The sequence below is a fragment of the Loxodonta africana genome, chromosome 3, assembly GCF_030014295.1.
Source record: "Loxodonta africana isolate mLoxAfr1 chromosome 3, mLoxAfr1.hap2, whole genome shotgun sequence".
NCBI classification, from domain to species: domain Eukaryota; kingdom Metazoa; phylum Chordata; class Mammalia; order Proboscidea; family Elephantidae; genus Loxodonta; species Loxodonta africana.
Window position 1 is genome coordinate 153980918 of NC_087344.1, and position 19099 is coordinate 154000016.

General features: G+C 41.6%; 1 protein-coding gene across 1 annotated transcript; it reads right to left on the reverse strand.

Annotated features, from left to right (window-relative positions):
- Positions 1 to 9777: 9777 nt before the first annotated feature.
- Positions 9778 to 11059, reverse strand: LOC100671425 (olfactory receptor 5V1-like). The gene has a single exon (XM_023541048.2). It carries the CDS (start codon positions 11046 to 11048, stop codon positions 9993 to 9995), a length of 1056 nt encoding a protein of 351 aa, XP_023396816.2. The 5' UTR covers positions 11049 to 11059; the 3' UTR covers positions 9778 to 9992.
- Positions 11060 to 19099: the final 8040 nt, after the last annotated feature.

Here is a 19099-nt window from a genome sequence, read left to right on the forward strand (position 1 = left end):
ATGCACACCCATGTTCATTGCAGCACTATTTACAATAGCAAAAAGATGGAAGCAACCAAGGTGCCCATCAATGGATGAATGGATAAATAAATTATAGTATATTCACACAATGAAATACTATGCATCGATAAAGAACAGTGAGGAACCTGTGAAACAATCATAACATGGAAGAATCTGGAAGACATTATGCTGAGTGAAATTAGTCAGTTGCAGAAGGACAAATATTGTATTAGACTGCTATTATAAGAACTGGAGAAATAGTTTAAACAGAGAAGAAAATACTCTTTGATGGTTACGAGAGGGAGGAGGGAGGTAGGGTGGGAGAGGAATATTCACTAATTTGATAGTAGATAAGAACTACTTTAGGCGAAGGGAAAGACAACACACAATATAGGCGAGGTCAGCACAACTGGACTAAACCAAAAGCAAAGAAGTTTCCTGAATAAACTGAATGCTTCGAAGGCCAGCGTAGCAGGGCCAGGCATTTGGGGACCATGGTTTCAGGAGACATCTAAGTCAATTGGCATAATAAAATCTATTAAGAAAACATTCTGCATCCCACTTTGGAGAGTGGCCTCTGAGGTCATAAAGGCTAACAAGAGGCCATCTAAGATGCATCAATTGTTCCCAACCCATCTGGACCAAAGGAGAATGAAGAACACCAAGGACACAAGGTAATTATGAGCCCAAGAGACAGAAAGGGCCACATCACCAGAGACTACATCACCCTGAGACCAGAAGAACTAGATGGTGCCCAGCTACAACTGATAAGTGCCCTGACAGGGACACGATAGACAACCCCTGAGGGAGCAGGAAAGCAGTGGGATGCAGACCCCAAATTCTTGTAAAAAGATGAGGCTCAATGGTCTGACTGAGACTAGAAGGACCCCAGTGGTCATAGCCCCACACCTTTTGTTGGCCCAGGACAGGAATCACTCTCAAAGCTAACTCTTCAGACAGAGATTGGACAGGACCATGGAATGGAGAGGGATGCTGGTGAGGAATGAGCTTCTTGGATCAGATGGACACTTGAAAGTTTGTTGGCATCTCCTGTCTGGAGGGGAGATGAGAGGGTAGAGGGGGTTAGAAGCTGACGAAACGGACACGGAAAGAGAGATTGGAGGGAGGGAGCGGGCTGTCTCATTAGGGGGAGAGTAATTGGGAGTGTGTAGCAAGGTGTATATAAGTTTTTGTGTGACAGGCTGACTTGATTTGTAAACTTTCACTTCAAGCACAATAAAAATTAAAAAAAAAAAAAGATTGGTGGTTCGAACCCAACCAGAGGAGGCTTGAAAGACAGGAAACCTTGAAAACTCTATGGGGAACTTCTACTCTGCACACATGGAGTCATCATGAATTGGAATCCACTCAACAGCTACTAACAACAATTCCTCTCTGATAAGGTATGTTTTATGAGGGCATCTAGCATCCACTGCTGGAAGTTGGACACCAATGCCCCTTCCACCCCTCCAGGAATTTGTATGGATGCTTGGACGAATGACTCAAAGACATCAATGAGTATGAAATAAAGTTAATTGCTCACATAGTAAACAGGAACAACATTTCCCAAGAGAAAGGATCACGTTCTGTCTCAGAGGAAGGAAGAGTAAAGGTTTGGCTTTGAGTTTTTTTGTGGCTAGGAGAGGGGGCCCTGCTGATGTTTGCATGGCTTGAATTTCCTGCTTGTGCCACAGGAGGGAGTGCATGGCCTTTCTTACTGACTTGCCCAGATGTGGGGCAAATAGGGAAAGGTGAAAGTGGGGCTTGAAAGCTTTAGGCAGTCAAACATCAAAAATGGGGTTTTATTAAAAAATTGGCAAAAGATATGAACAGGCACTTCACAAAGAAGACATTCAGGCAGCTCACAGATACATGAGGAAATGCTCACAATCATTAGCCATTAGAGAAATGCAAATCAAAACTACAGCGAGATAACCATCTCACCCCAATCAGGATAGCACCAATCCAAAAAACACAAAATAATACATGTTGGAGAGGTTGTGGAGAGAATGGAACACTTATTCGCTGCTGGGGGGAATGTAAAATGGTACAACTACTTTGAAAATCAATTTGGCTCTTCCTTGAAAAGCTAGAAATAGAAGTAGCATACCATCCAGCGATCCCACTGCTTGGGACATAGTCTAGAGAGATAAGAGCCACCACATGAACTGATATATGTACATATGTGTTCATCTCAGCACTGTTCACACAGCAAAAATATGGTAGCAACCCAGGTGCCCATCAACGGACAGATGTATAGACAAATTATGGTATATTCACACAATGGAATACTACATAATGATAGAGAACAATGATGAATCCTGGAAACATCTCACAACACGAATGAACCTGGAAAGCATTACACTGAGTGAGATTAGTCAGTCTCAAAAGAACAAATATTATATGAGACCACTATTACAAGAACTCAGGAAAAGGTTTAATCACAGAAGAAAACATTTTTTGATGGTTACGAGGGTGGGTAGGGAGGGATAGGGGAATTCACCACCCAGACAGTATACAAGAATCATCTTAAGTGAAGGGAAGGACAACACACAATATAGGGAAAGACAGTGCAACTGGACTAAACGAAAAGCTAAAAACTTTCCTGAACACAACCAAGCACTTCGAGGGACAGAGTAGTAGGGGCAGGGGTCTGGAGACCGTGGTTTCAGGGGACATCTAGACCAATTGGCATAACAAATTTTATTAAGAAAATGTTCTGCATCCCACTTTGGTGAGTGGCTTCTGGGGTCTTAAAAGCTTGTGAGTGGCCATCTAAGATGCATCAATTTGTCCTAACCTACCTGGAGCAAAGGAGAATGAAGAATACCAAAGACACAAAGAAAATATTATCCCAAGAGACAGAAGAGCCACATAAACCAGAGACTCCATCAGCCTGAAACCAGAACTAGATGGTGCCCAGCTACCACCAATGACCACCCTGACAAGGAATACAACAGAGAGTCCCTAATGGAGCAGGGGAACACTGGGTTCAGAACTCATATTCATGTAAAAAGACAAGAATTAATGGTCTGAGTCAGACTAGAGGAATCCCAGAAGACATGGCCCCTGGACTCTTTGTTTAATCCAGAACTAAAACCATTCCCGAAGCCTCCTCTTCAGATAAAGATTAAACTGGACTATAAAACATAAAATAATAGAGTGTGCTTCGTAGTTCAAGTAGATACACAAGGCTAAATGGGCAGCTCCTGTCCATGGGTGGGATGAGAAGGCAGAAAGGGATAGGAGCTCGTTGAATGGGCACGGGAAATCTGGGGTGGAAAGGAGGAGTTCGCTGTCACATTATAGGGACTGCAACTAGGGTCACATAACAATATGTGTATAAACTTTTGTATGTGAGCTGTAAATTTCCACCTAAAGCACAATAAAAATTAAAAAAAAAAAAAAGCAAGAGCTTAATAAATCCTTTGCTTCTTTTTACTGAAAAAAAAAAGAAAAAAAGGAGTCTTTTTCTTTATTTCAATAGGGAACAACCACCCCAGGTAATATAGCAACTTCCTACTTTCTGTTGGTTCAGTTGCTTCCAGAGTCCAAAATGCAAAGTGGCCATATCAACTTCTAGTCTCATGTAACTGTTATTGTATTCCCTAATAGGACCTTCCTCCCCTAGGAATGTAGACTGCTACACTAGAAAAGCCCAGAAACAAAACCCCTATGAGTGGGTTATTAGGTAAAATAGTAACAGAAACAATTCCCACTTTCACCATTTGGCTACAGACCCATGGTTTTTACTTGAGTCTACACAATATGTTGCCACACAATATATTTACTCACTGCTTCAAAACATATATTTCCTTTTATCTAAAGCATCCAAACTTTGCAGAGTGTTATATCCCACCTGGGACCTTAGCTGAGTCTTCAGTAGGCCATTCCAACATCCTATAAGGCCATTTGCCCTCAGATAATAATGTGCATGGTAAGAGCAGTTGACTGCCCTGTTTTTCTGTGAAATGAATTCCTGGGTGAAAAACGGTGGTGTCAAACCTCGTCTGACTTCAGAGGGAGAGATGAAAATGAAGATCAGCATCCACCCAAAGCTGATTCCTATGAGGTGGAGGTCAGACATATCTCTACTCTCCAACCCTTTTACCAATTCTACAATAGTTGTCTCTCCCATGGCACTCCCTACTTCTCGGCTTGTTTGGTGATTCGTTGCAATGCCCACACAGAACTCACAGACCATACCCATGATTCGGGGTTTATAAGGGAAGTAATAGGTTACAATTCAGGATCAGGGGCAACTGGGAAATAACAGGAAACACTTAGGATACAGTTCTTCAAACAAGACAGCTTCTTCTCAGCCATGCCTGTTCCAGATGCCAGGCCCTGTTTGAGCCTGGCCTCTGCCCTGCTCGGGCAAATGTTACAGCTCTTTAGCTTGCTAATAAGTGCTTGGAGGCATCCCGCTCCACCAAGAAGCTTTCTGCCTGAAGGTGCTCAGCTTTCTCACTCCAGGGGTCAGCAAACTCTCTGTAGCTATCTGCCAGTTCTGGGCCGCTGCTGCTCCATGCCACCACTGCCTCCAGTGTTATAGCTCTCAAGTCTTACAATTCTCTGTTTCCTGGGTATAGGAGATTCACTGTAGTACAGGGACCCTGGGTCCAAAGGATGCACTCTGATCCAGGTTCTTCTTCTTGATGGTGGTGATATACCCCCTTCCCAACCTGTGGGATTGACTCTTTGTGTGTGTGTGTGTGTGTGCTTTAAGTGAAGGATCGACTCTTTAAAAGCCTAGTGGAATGGCAAAACTGACCAAACCCCTTGATGGGCCTTAGGCAGCTTATTTGCATAGTCCCGTCCAATCCCAGCAAGAGTTCTACACATCTTATTTGCACACCCCACCCAATAGTTTTGTGGGATCTGTAAGACCATGGCCAGAAAGGCCATATAAAAAGAGAAATCCATTGTCCTGCACTGGGTTATAATGTGTTGTGTGAAAATATGCCAACTAAGGTGTTCCATAATTCCATGAATGATGGTGTTGGCAGAAGAATATCTATTCCAATATAAAAATCTCTGCCCTCTTTATGTTGGAAATGGTTTAACATAATCAGTCTGCCACTGGTGGGAATAATGCTATATCAGGGGCCCTATAGTTGGGATACTGATTGGTTTAAAGTCAGGAAAGGTGTGCATCAGGGTTGTATTCTTTCACCATACCTATTCGATCTCTATGCTGAGCAAATAATCCGAGAAGCTGGACTATATGAAGAAGAACGGGGCATCAGGATTGGAGGAAGACTCATTCACAACTTACATTATGCAGATGACACAACCTTGCTTGCTGAAAGTGAAGAGGACTTGAAGCACTAACTAATGAAGATCAAAGACCACAGCCTTCAGTATGGATTACACCTCAACATGAAGAAAACAAAAATCCTCACAACTGGACCAGTGAGCAACACCATGATAAACAGAGAAAAGATTGAAGTTGTCAAGGAGTTCATTTTACTTGGATCCACAATCAACAGCCATGGAAGCAGCAGTCAAGAAATCAAAAGACGCATTGCATTGGGCAAATCTGCTGCAAAGGACCTCTTTAAAGTGTTGAAGAGCAAAGATGTCACCCTGAAGAGTAAGGTGCTCCTGACCCAAGCCGTGGTATTTTCAATTGCATCATATGCGTGTGAAAGCTGGACAATGAATAAGGAAGACCAAAGAAGAGTTGATGCCTTTGAATTGTGGTGTTGGTGAAGAATATTGAATATACCATGGACTGCCAAAAGAACGAACAAATCTGTCTTAGAAGAAGTACAACCAGAATGCTCCTTAAAAGCAAGGATGGCGAGACTGCGTCTTACATACTTTGGACATGTTATCAGGAGGGATCAGTCCCTGGAGAAGGACATCATGACTGGCAGAGTACAGGGTCAGCGGAAAAGGTCAACAAGGTGGATTGACACAGTGGTCAACAAGGTGGATTGACACAGTGGCTGCAACAATGAGCTCAAGCATAACAGCAATTGTAAGGATGGTGCAGGACCGGGCAGTGTTTCGTTCTGTTGTGCATAGGGTCACTATGAGTTGGAACCGACTTGACAGTACCTATCAACAACAACATAGTTGGCAAATTGGGCACTCATCATTGGAGTAAGATCAGCCTTGAGGAAGGGAAGCTAATGTTGTGGAGCTAATGTATTATAGCCATCCTTGCTGCCATGACTATTTTGTATATTGAGCAAGCACTGGGGTGTTTTGGGAAAGAGGCTGATTAGTACCTACAGAGCATGCCATCTTCTCCATATCATTTTGAGAGCCTTCTCTATAATGTGTCCTTTTATGAGAATTCCCATTGGATGCATATGTTTTCATAACTGTCCCTGTTTTGAGAGGTTTATTCACAAACCTCTTCCCCAGACCTTCTTGTTAGCAATATTCTAATCTCATTTTCTTGATGTTCCTGACAAGATCGTTAGTCAGTGTGATAGTTAAGGTTGTGTGTCAACTTGGCTGGGCCGTGATTCTCAGTGGTTTGGCAGTTACATAATGATGTAGTTTGGCAATTACATAACGACGTAATTTGACATTTATGTAATGGTGTAGTTAGCCTCCATTTTGTGGCATAATGTCGTTACCTCCATGATGTGATCTGATGAGCAGTCAATCAGTTGTAAGGGGAATTTCCTGGGGGTGTGTCCTGCGTTCAATATATATGGATCAATGGCTTTTGCTTGCTTTGGACCTGGCATCTGGCTCATCATCTGACCTCCAGTTCTTGCGGCTTGGGCCAGCAGTCTGCTGTATTGCCTACTGACCTTGGAATTCATCGGCCTCTGCAGCCTGTGAGCCAGAAGCCTTGTGTCTTACTTGTCAATATTGGATTCATCAGCCCCTGCAGCTACGTGAGTCAGAAGCCTCAAGCCTGATGCCTGATGCCTGACGCCTGACCCACATACTTGAGACTTGCCAGGCTTTACAACCATGTGAGCCATTTCCTTGAGATAAATTTTTCTCTCTTTCTCTTCGTATATAACCTTCACTGGTTTTACTTCTCTAGAGAACCCAGCCTAAGAGAGTCACTACCCCTGAACTAGTATCAGTCCATATTTATGGTTATTTCTCATTCCACACAGAAGAGACAACCGGATTTATTGCTCATGGTTCTGCCCACGGGGAGGATTACATTTCCCCATTGTCTTTCAGGACCACTCCTGAGTGAGGTGCTAATGCTATATCAGCACACTTCTGGCTGGTGATGAAGTATCGTGTGAAACTATCTGGAAACCAGGTTCCAAACTTTTCCTCTTCAGTAATCCAGCCTTGGAGAACTTTCCAAGAACCCACTGATTTGGGTCAAGTGCAGTAGAGCAAGTGGTGTGGAAGTGGGAGCCTCTTGGCCATGCAGCTAATTTGTGTCTTTAGGACTGTTTTAAGCCTAGTATTGTACACAGCACTTCCACTTGATGATGGTGTGCTGCTCATTCACCCACATTTATGACTTGGTGGGTCAGAGAGTGCCCAGTTCATATGGACAGCTCAGATAATAATGTCAGTTTGTATCCCATGGCCAGGTATTTATACTCTGTAGGGCCCAGGAGTAGCCAAGAGAAGAATTATTTGTAGAAGAGGACATGGCTTTCCTCCAAAATCCTAGAGGATGGGCAGTATGATTCTTCTCAGAGCCTTTATTTGGCATCTCTGTACGCCACAGACCGTTAAAACATCCTTGAATCTGTTGGTTCAGACAGTCTGAGAACTGAGTGAGAGTGACACTCTATTGAAATGATTCCAGTTAGGTCCCTGGTCACCAGACTTAGACTGTTTCATATTATATAGAACAGGTGATATTTTAATAGGATGCCCAGTTATTTCAGATCTAAAAACACTGTGACCGTTTAGTCACCGCCAAAGAATTCTGCAGATTAAAATTTTCTGATTATTTATTGCCCAACCACATGACCTCTACCAGTTCAGAATCTCATAACCCACACTGAAATCATAGAACCCATTTCAATAATGGAATCTTCTAGGGCCATTTTCAGGCTGCACGGTACAAACACTACAAGGTTTACAAGGATGCTAGTGCTCCTTCTATCAATGCAGTCTGTAAGAGGCCTTGGTGGAAGGAATGTGGTTTGGACCCTCCTTGAGTACCTTCCTTGTGGGAGTAGGCTAAGAAGGTCATATATGATAAACCCACTGCAACATTCTTTCTCCCTGAAGCTTTGGATCCCACCCTCTACATTATACCAGGGTTTTTTCTAGTATCTCAACTGTATTGAATATGGGCCACAGAAGAGTCTAGGTTTCAGCCAACCAACCAAAAAAACTGTTAGAGCCACTCCCAGCTGCTCAAGGTTACACATTAAACACAAAATTTCTGGTAACTGCACCCATGTGAATACACTCAGATTGACCCAGCAACGTGTTTTGTCCTTTTTGGTCTAGCACCCTAAGAATCCATCCTCACACATATTCTTGAGGCTTCTGTCAATAAAATAGTAAAATCTTGGACTTTGTGTGTGTGTGTGTGTGTGTGTGTGAACATTATAACCTTCTGGGTTAAAATTTGTACTGCTTCTCTGAGGCGTGCTGCGACTGGACTCCAGTTAAGAACTGTGAAGTAATGAGGGTAAGGAACTTAAAGAAAATTGACATCACTTGTAAAACAATTGTCTCAGGTCAGGATCATCAATTAAAGGAAAGCTAGTGTCCTCAGATGAGAGAGGAGGGGCTGCTTCTACTGGCAATGTAAGTAAACGAAGATTTAGGGGATCAAGTTTCTCATATTTGCCTGAATCCACCCACAATTCCCCATTCTAATTATCAGGGTCCCATTCCTTCCCCTGTGCCTCTAACTGGCACATAACTGGCACATTATGTGCCCCTAACTGCCACATAAAAGACCTGGAGAAATTACAGATTCAACCTACTTTATAATTCTGCAATCCACAGAATCAAATTTTTGTTCCTATATTCATCTTAATGGGTCTTGAATGAGAAAAGATTTTCTGGTTGTCTGGCCTTGGCTTGAGTAAGAAATTTAATGCCTTAACCTGTCATTTTCTTCCTATAAACTTCCCAATGCAGTCAGTAATAGCAATCAATTGTAGCCCTCATTCCCATCATAAAGGTCTGTTGCAGCAGTAACCTGGTATTCCAAAGCCTGGCTTTCAAAAGACATTTTAAGCATCTCTTTTGTTATCGCATGCTATGAAACATGAGATTCCAATTTTCAAGTGGCTATGATGCTATCACTACAATCAGACTCTATTTGGTGAGGTAACCAATCCTAGAGTTCCACCTTTGAAGCTATGTTTGCTGGAACCACTCCTGATACCAAATAGTGTTAGTGTTCACCGAGGAAGCCAGAAACTACCCTAGATATTTCAACCTAGAGGAATTTAACACAGGAAATACATTATAAAATTGTTGGAAGGACTGGAAGAGGAAAAAAAGGAGAAAGGGAATGTCCTCTATTGTGAAGCCTCTAACCCTCATACAGAAAAATAGGCCACACTAATTATATGCTTATGGCCCTACCTTGCCGGCACAGCTACTATAGAGGACTGCAAACATCAGCTAATGCCATCACAAGTCTGTTTCTGCCACTGCAGAGCTAATCTGCTGTTGTTGCTACTGCTACCAGATCCAGAAGAAGGCAAATTCTTTTTTGTTCATTATTCCTTTTACTCTCCTGTATATGACTCCTGCTGGCAGAACCTAAGTTGGTACCCTGTTGGCAACAGAGTCTGAGAAATAAGATTTCAGACTTTTGGCCCCTGTGATGCAGGGGAGAACCTAGAGTGATAGAGATGGTGTTGAAAACCTACAGAATATATCTGGTACACCTTTACTTTGTAAAGTGAGAAAAGGGTCCTTGACAAAGGAGAGGGAGAAAGGAGTTCTTGGGAAGATTAACTTTAGGAACTGGTCCATAGGAATTGAGGATCTGGAAATGGACTCCCTAAGACTATGCTACAACTTCATGAAAAAATTTCAGAAGTCGCATGTCCCAGCTTGGAGACCACTTATCTAGGTGCTATATTACCAGAGAGTGTACACCCTCCAAGTAGTTTCCTCAGGGCTCCTTTGACATCTTTGTTTCTGAGGCTGTAGATGATAGGGTTCACCATGGGGGTCATAACACAGAAAAGCACAGAGACCAGGATGTCCATGTCCAGGGAGTAGCCTATATTGCGTCTGTCATAGTTGAAGTTGGCCATTCCATAAAAGACCACCACCACAGTGAGGTGAGAAGCACAGGTAGAGAAGGCCTTGCTTCTGCCCTGAGCAGAGGGAATCCTCAGGATGGCAGAGATGATGAGTATGTAGGATACTGCAGTAAACAAGCAGGGGCTTAAGCCAATGACAGCACTGGTCACATGGATCACAGACTCATTGATGGAAGTGTCTGAGCAGGAGAGCTTCAGGAGTAGTGGGATGTCACAGAAGAAGTGGCTGATCTGGTTGGGCCCACACAGAGTGAGTGTGGCTGCCAGTACTGTGTGTGTCAGAGAATTCACTAGCCCACATAGCCAGGATCCAATCACCAAACACACACAGACCTTCACTCTCATGAGGACTGAATATTGAAGAGGGTGACAGATGGCTACATAGCGGTCATAAGCCATTGCAGCTAATAAGACACATTCAGTGCCGGCACAGGTCACAAGGAAAAAGATCTGGGAAAGGCAGCCCTCGTATGAGATGGTCTTCTTCTCCCGGAAGAAGTTAACCAGCATGACCGGGATGGTGGTGGATATGTAGCAGATGTCCAAGAAGCTGAGGTTGCTGAGAAAATAATACATAGGCGTTTGGAGGACAGGACTGACCCTGGTGGCAGCTATTATGAGTGTGTTCCCCAGAAGAGCTGTCAGGTAAATGACAAGGAAGATCAGGAAGAACAACTCCTGTAGGTTAGGGTGGTTGGAAAACCCCAAGAAGATGAATTTGGTGACATCTGTTTGATTGTTCATTTTAAACTCTTTCACAGCTACAAAACAATGAAAAAAGAAAAAGAAACCATTATGGGAATGTACAGAGAATGTTCCAAATGGGTTTGTAAACTTGCAAGGTAGTATCATATAATGTTGGATATAGAGTAGTCTGCGCAGTGGAGGTAGATGTGGGGGGTTGTCTTCTGTGAAACCACCACTTCTTACTCAGCTCAGGTACAGGGACCTCCTGTGTGGATTGCCATGGCTGCTGGTGGGATTTTTCACTGGGTAATTTCTGTGGATCTGTCTCCAAGTCCACAAATTCTTTCTTCTGCTGTGTGAAGTCTAGTTGACACATCAAAGGAACTCTTTATCTTTGTTAGTATTCTTTATTTCTAGCACTTCCTTTTCATCCTTTCTTTTAGTTTCCATCTTTCTGCTGAAATGACCTGCTTGATCTTGAATGTTGTCTACCTTTTCCCCTAAAACCTTTAACCTATTCCCTAGATTATTTTAAATTCCCTATATGATAGTTTGAAAACCCTGATGATGTAGTGGTTAAGAGCAACTGCTGCTAATCAAAAGATCGGCAGTTCAAATCCACCAGGAGCTCCTTGGAAACTCTGTGGGACAGTTCTCCTCTGTCCTATAGGGTTGCTATGGGTCAGAATCGACTCGATGGCAACGGGTTTGTTTTTTTCGTTTAGTATGATAGTTTTTAACATCTCTGTCATATCTGAATCTGAAACTGATGTGTGTGTTGTCTACTCAGGTTATATTTTTTCTCACCTTTTTTTATGCCTTGTAACTTTTTTGTGGTTGCCTTTCATGGAATGGCTCACTTCAAATATGACCAGCCCAGAGAAGGCCACCACCTGGACATGGACATCCTGGTCTCTGTGCTCTTCTGGGTTATGACACCTATGTTGAACCCCACCATCTACAACCTTAGAAACAAGGAGGTCAAGGGGGCACTAAGGAAACTAGTTGGAGGATGTGCACTCTCTGCGAATACTAGTACCTGGATCAGATGTTTCCCACGTCGATGGAAAAAGACAATGGAAAAGCTCAATATCATCAGTCAGAACAAGGCCAGGGGCTGACTGCAGAACAGACCATTAATTGCTCATATTCAAATTCAAGTTGAAACTGAAGAACATTAGAACAAGTCTATGAGACGCAAAGTATAATGTTGAGTATATCTCACCTGAATTTAGAGACCATCTCGAGAATAGATTTAACGTGTTGAATACTAATGATCAAAGACCAGATAAGTTGTGGAATGACATCAAGGACATCATACATGAAAAAAGCAAGAGGTCATTAAAAAGACAAGAAAGAAAGAAAAGACCAAAATGGGTTTTAGAGGAGACTTTGAAACTTATTCTTGTATGTCAAGTAGCTAAAGTGAAAGGAAGAAACAACGAAGTCACAGAGCTGAACAGGAGATTTTAGAGGGCGGCTTGAGAAGACAAAGTGAAGTATCATGATGACATGTGCGAAGATATGGAGATAGAAAACCAAAAGGAGAAAGAACACCCTCAGCATTTCTCAAGCTGAAAGAACTGAAGAAAAAAATTCAAGCCTCGAGTTGCAATATCGAAGGGTTCTATGAGGAAAACATTAAATGATGCAGGAAGCATCAAAAGAAGATGGAAGGAATACACAAGCCACTATACCAAAAAAAAAAAAAACTGGTTAACATTCAAACATCTCAGGAGGTAACATATGATCAGGAACCGATGGTACTGAAGGAAGATGTACAAGCTGCACTGAAGGCATTGGCAAAAAGGAAGGCTCCAGGAATTGATGGAATATCGACTGAGATATTTCAACAAATGCATGCCGTGCTGGAAGTACTCACTTGTCTATGCCAAGAAATTTGGAAGACAGCTACCTGGCCAACCTACTGGAAGAGATCCATATTTATGCCTATTCCCAAGAAAGGTGATCCAATTAAACGTGGAAATTATCAAACAATGTCATTAATATCACACACAAGTAAAATTTTGCTGACGATCATTTAAAAGAGACTGCAGTAGTATATCAACAGGGAGCTGCCAGAAATTGAAGCATGATTCAGAAGAGAATGTGGAATAAGAGATATCATTGCTGATGTCAGATGGATTCTGGGTGAAAGCAGAGAATACCAGAAAGATGTTTAGCTGTGTTTTGTTGATCATGCAAAGGTATTTGACTGTGTGGGGAACATAACAAATTACGGATAACATTGTGAAGAATGGGAATTTCAGAACACTTAATTGTGCTCATGAAAAAACTGTATATAGATTAAGAGGCAGTTGTTCCAAGAGAACAAGGGGATACTGCATGGATTAAAGTCAGGAAAGGTATGTGTCAGGCTTGTATCCTTTCACCATGCTTATTCAATCTGTGTGCTAGGCAAATAATTGAAGAAGCTGAACTATATAAAGAAGAACGGGGCATCAGTGTTGATGGAAGACTTATTAACAATCTGCGTTATGCAGATGAACCAACTTTGTTTGCTGAAAGTGAAGAGGACTTGAAGCCCCTACTGAGGAAGATCAAAGACCACAGCCTTCAGTATGGATTACACCTCAACATAAAGAAAATAAAATCCTCACAACTGGACCAATAAGCAACATCATAATAAATGGATAAAAGATTTAAGTTATGAAGGATTTCATTTTACTCAGATCCATAATCAACACCTATGGAGGAAGCAGTCAGAAAATTAAAAGATGCATTGCATTGGGCAAATCTGCTGTAAAAGACCTCTTTAAAGTATTGAAAAGCAAAGGTGTCACCTTGAAGACTAAGGTGTGCCTGATGAAAGCCATGGTGTTTTCAATTGCCTCATGTATATATGAAACCTGCATGATGAGTAAGGAAGACTGAAGAAGAATCAATGCCTTTGAATTACAGTGTTGGTGAAGAATATCGAATATATCGTGAACTGCGAAAAGAAGGAACAAATCTGTCTTGGAAGAAGTACAACCAGAATGCTCCTTGGAAGCAAGGATGGTGAGACTGTGTCTCACATGCTTTGGACATGTTGTCAGGAGGGCTCAATCTCTGGAGACGGACAACATCCTTGGTAAAGTAGAGGGTCAGCAAAACAGAGGAAGACCCTCAAGGAGATGGATTGACACAGCAGCTGCAACAATGGGCTCAAGAAAACAATTCTCAGGATGGCGCAGGACCAAGGAGTGTTTCATTGTCTTGTACACAGGGCTGCTATGAGTTGAAATTGACTCAATGGCACCTAACAACAACAAAACAACTGTTTTGTAGAAAGCTATTGTATTGTATAATGTATTGCTCTATATTGTATAGGACAGTGGATGCTGAAGTAAAAAAATTTTTTTGCTTGTATATGAACATGACATTCCTTCTGCTAGGCCTTTAATGTGGGAGTTTGTATTAATTAAGGCTGAAGTGGGGCAGAGTTTGAAGTTTCTTGTTACTAGGTCAGCCTCAGGGCACCATAGACTTCAAGTTTCTCGAGTGACAGCTTGTATTTAAGTGGTTGGCTAGTTTGCCTACATTTCTCCTCCCTGTGTGACTTTGAGTCTTCCCTCTGCACTGATATCCAGAGATAACTTGTTTCTTGAAGATCTCTCAGCTGTATTCAACTGTTATTTTTACTTAATAGTGGGCAGGTAGAGGCTAAGGGAGGGGCATTCTCTGATGTTCCGGTTAAGCCTCAGTCTTAGGTACTGTACACTTGTGTCCTGGGAGTTTAGCCTTCACAGCTGTGAAGTGTCCAGCTGCAGTACTGGACCTAGCACATATTCCTGTACCTTTCTGAAGAGTAAGTCTTTTTTTGCCCCTGTTCTCTTCCCCAGCTGCAATAGATTTCCACAGTGCCCTAAGGTTGAAAGTTTTTGTCACTCTTGTCCCTGCAGATTACGGCATTTGTTCTGTAGAAAAAATAGGTAAAAGGGGCTGGGAGAAGTTTTGACAGTGGCTGCTGTTCCCTCCACTCCCCGAGACAGTACCATCACGGAACCTTTCTCACAATACTTCCTGATCTTTCTTGAGAGCATACAGCAGAGCCCACAGAGAAAAAGCAAGAGGGTGCAAACCCTCTACGTCTGTGGAGTCCAGAGACTTCACACTCTCATGCTAACCCTTATTCAGTCTGCAGTAATTCATTAAAAATGCTTAGCTGAACATTTTTTAATGTGGTGAAAATATACATAGCAAAACATACACCATCTCAACAATTTCTACATGTTTAATTCAGTGACATTGATTACATTCAAGTTGTGCATCCATTCTCACTGTCCTTTTCCCAGTCATTCCACTACCATGAACATAAACTTAATGCCCCCTAAGCAAAAACTCCCCCTTTATTCTCCTGCCAATCCCTGGTAACTACTAATAATCTTTGGTTTCTGTATATTTGCTTATTTCATATAAATGAGATCAGGCAGTATTCATCCTTTTGCAACTGACTTATTTCACTTAGCATGGTGCTTTCAAAGTTCATTCATGTAGCAGCATGTATTAGGACTTCATCTCTCTTTATGGCTGAGTAGTATTCCATTGTGTGTATATATCAAATTTTGTTTCTTCATTCGTTTATTCATTCATCTGTTTTTGGACTTTTTGATTGTTTCCATCATTTGGTTGTTGTGAGAAGCGCTGCAATGAACAGTGGTGTATATATACCTGTTTGCATTGCTACTTTGAAGTCTCTTAGGTATATACCTACAACTGGGATTGCTGGGTCATATGGTAGGCCTATGTTCAACAGTTTGAGGAACCTCCAAACTGTCTTCCACAGCTGCTAATACACACCTGATCATTCTCACTAGCTAATATGTCATCCAGTGGCTTCTGCCCCAGGTTAAAAGAAAGGATTTTTTCTTGTTTCTTCCTTTAAGTGTTTATCTCTCTCCATTTTTCCATTTAGGTGTTTGCCTTGAGACCTCAATTCCCAGAACAGTTCAAGAAAAGTCATTAATTTGCATTTTGACCAGATTTTCTTATTGTTGCAATGGTGGGAACAGTAAGCTTTTCAACTCTCTAAATCTCCAAGCTTACTTGAAGTTTATAAGCCAGTTTTGAAACCGATTTGGCAGTTTCTAATAAAGTTAAACATACAGTTACTCTGCAACCCAGCAATTCCACTCCTAGGTATATAATAAAAGTACATACTCAAGAAAAATGAGAGAATATATTTACGAAAAGATTGTTGTGAGAATGTTCAATGTAGGCTTATTCATAATAGCCCAAACAAACAGTATGCCTCTCAGCATAACGGATAAACAAATTGTGTGTATTCAACACTACAATTATTAAAAAATGAAAATTATTGATAGATGTAATAACAATGATGAACCTAAAAAACATTTTGTGTGGTGAAAGAAGCCATACTCAAAAGAATATATACTATATGCTTCCATTTAAATGAAGTCCCAAAATATGCAAAACAAATCTATGGTGACCAGATGAGAACAGTGGTTACTTCGGAGGAGGATGGTGTTGACTGGAAAGGAGCATGAAGGAATTTACTGGGGTGATAGAAATGTTATGCATCTTGATTTTGGTAGTTTATGTATTTGTAAAATTTCATCACCATATACATTTAAAATTTTTGCATTTTACTGGATGTGAATTATAACTCAATTTTAAAAATAAAGAGAGAAAAGCAGGAAGCATTTTTCGTGCAATTTTCATCTCGGGATTGATCACTAAGATCTAAGTGTTTTTTTTTTTTTTCCAGTTTTGTATATTTCTACTTTCTCTCTACCACAATTATAGTTCAGTAACTTTTATAAAGCACATCAAGTCACTCTACTCACAATGACTTACCTGGAGGAGTTAACCTGGTTGGTGGGTACATGGACCTGGAGCATAGATGCAAAGCGCTGCTCACAAAGGATGTATGTGTATGTGTGTGTGTGTGTATGTTTCATTGCGGGGGTAGGGGATAAGTGTGAGAACACTGTCCTATAGACAAAGAGATGTCAGGCTGGCATCCCAAGCAACACTGGTGGTAGAAATCTCAAGTAAAATAGACAGCATGGGGCTGTGTGGTTCAAGGGCAAACAAGTTCAGGGAGACTTATGTTGTCCTAATGGCTACAGGACAAGGATCCCAAGGTTGCTGGGACACCAGGAAACTTCTCTGGGAGCTGTGTTGCCACTAGAGGAAGGAAGGCTGCCGAGTTCTCAGCTCTGCTGGCAGCACCCTCATGTGCAGCTGTATCCTCTGACCTTGGAGATGCCTGCTAGATTGCAGGAGCTGGTGGGGTAATCCTAGCTGGTTAATTCTGAGATGTTGGTGATTTTCACTTTAAGCATGACCTCATTAGCTACCTCAGGGAAGGTGGCAGGGAATCAGCTGCCCCAGGAGCCCTGGACTGGGCTATGGGAAGCTGTGGCAGGCTTGCCTTTCTGGCTAAGGTCTTCGGGGACAAAAATGACTTAGTGCTCCTGCCGCAGAGGCCTCAGCAAACATATCTTCCTTTCCCTCATAAGCCTGCAAGGAGACCAGATTCCTGCCTGGAAGCCAGGCTTTGGTTTGAGAATGGACAGAGATGGCTGTAGGGTATCAACAATGGGGAACTATAGGTTACATTCTAGGGGAGGGCAGAGAACATCTTCGGAGGGAAATAGCCTGGGTTTTAGAAATCTCTCAGCTTTGAGAAACTGATAAAAATCTGTGGATAGAGAATGTGCACATATATACAAATAGACAGTCTTCCACACAATTTTAAAGGGGTCACAGAATTGTGAAACCCATTCCCATAGTTCTGTACAGTTCATGTGAATTACTAAACCAAACACCTTTGTTTAATCTGAGAGAGTCGTCTGAGAGCTAGGGATTAAAATGAAATGGTCTGTAATTGACAATTTAGGGTCATGGAGCTCAGAGAAAATCCGTGAAGCAATAGTTCATAGAACAGAAGCCATGTTTGGAGAACTTCGAAGTCCACAAGTGGTGAGGACATGGTGAGGACACCAGATCAGTTTGAGGGGCAGCCTGGGTGGATAGTGGAATCATTAATTAAAACAGGAAATGATGAGATATAGCAAGTTTGGGAGTAGGAGATAGTGGATTCGACTTGAGTAATCTTGAGTTTTAGGTCTCTGTGGGATATGCATGTAGAAATGCCCAATGGGGATAGTAAATACAGGATTTGTCCTAAGAAGTCAGGCTAGAACTTCAAATATGGATTTGGGTGTCATTGTTTTGAAGGTGGCTGTTGAAGCCATGGGTATACATGAAATCAACTAAGGAAAATAGTGAGAAGAAGGCTAAGGTGAAACTCTTGGGAATCCCAAAATTTACAGGAAGTGTGGTAGAAGATGTGACCATGAAGTATTCCAAGAAGGAAGTTAATCAATACTCACCACTTTCTCTATATTACCTATAGGCATTGCTACCCTAAGTCTTATTAGCATTGACTCACAGCAAGGAGCATTGGAGCTGGGCTAAGAATCTACACTTCCTCTTAGGAAGTCCTTATGTAAGGTATGTGTTATTCTTTGTTTTCTCCATCTGCTGCACAGATAAACTCAAATCATTTGAAAATCAGTGACACGTATTTTCTCTTAACTCATGATATTGAAAGGTAGATATGACCATCTTTTGTAAAGGCAGATGTCTAGACATATTCATAGAAAGAAATGAAATCTCTAATGGAAGGTGGTTTCACAGAGTGTATTCTGGGAAATTGATGCATGGTCTGTGGATAACAAAATTATAAAGGGGAATTTTAAATATTCAGGGATTTAAAAATATTTGGTTTCTCAAGTTGTACACACTGCGTATTTAATTTAATTTTTTAAATAATATTTTATTTTCATTGAAGGATACACAGCAAATTAGGTTACATTTTTCACACTGTTTTAACCTTCTCATTAATTCCTTCTGGATGTTTCAGTTCCAGTAATCTGGTTTCCCTGTGCCTGTACCCTTTCATCTTTGCTTTAGAGTAATTGTTGACAATTTGGTCTCATATAGATGATTATTTAAAGGTACACAGTACTCACTGGCAATATTCTTTATCCTATGAGAAACTGCTTATTTTAAATGTCTTAAAATGTAACTTCTAATTATTTGAAGTCAATCCCTGGAGAATATATTCGCGGGAGGAAAGACCTGGCAATCTGCTTCCATAAGGATTATCGCCTAGGAAGTCCTATGAGGCAGTTCTACCCTTCTTATGGGGTCGTTATGAGTTGGAATTGACTGGAAGTCAC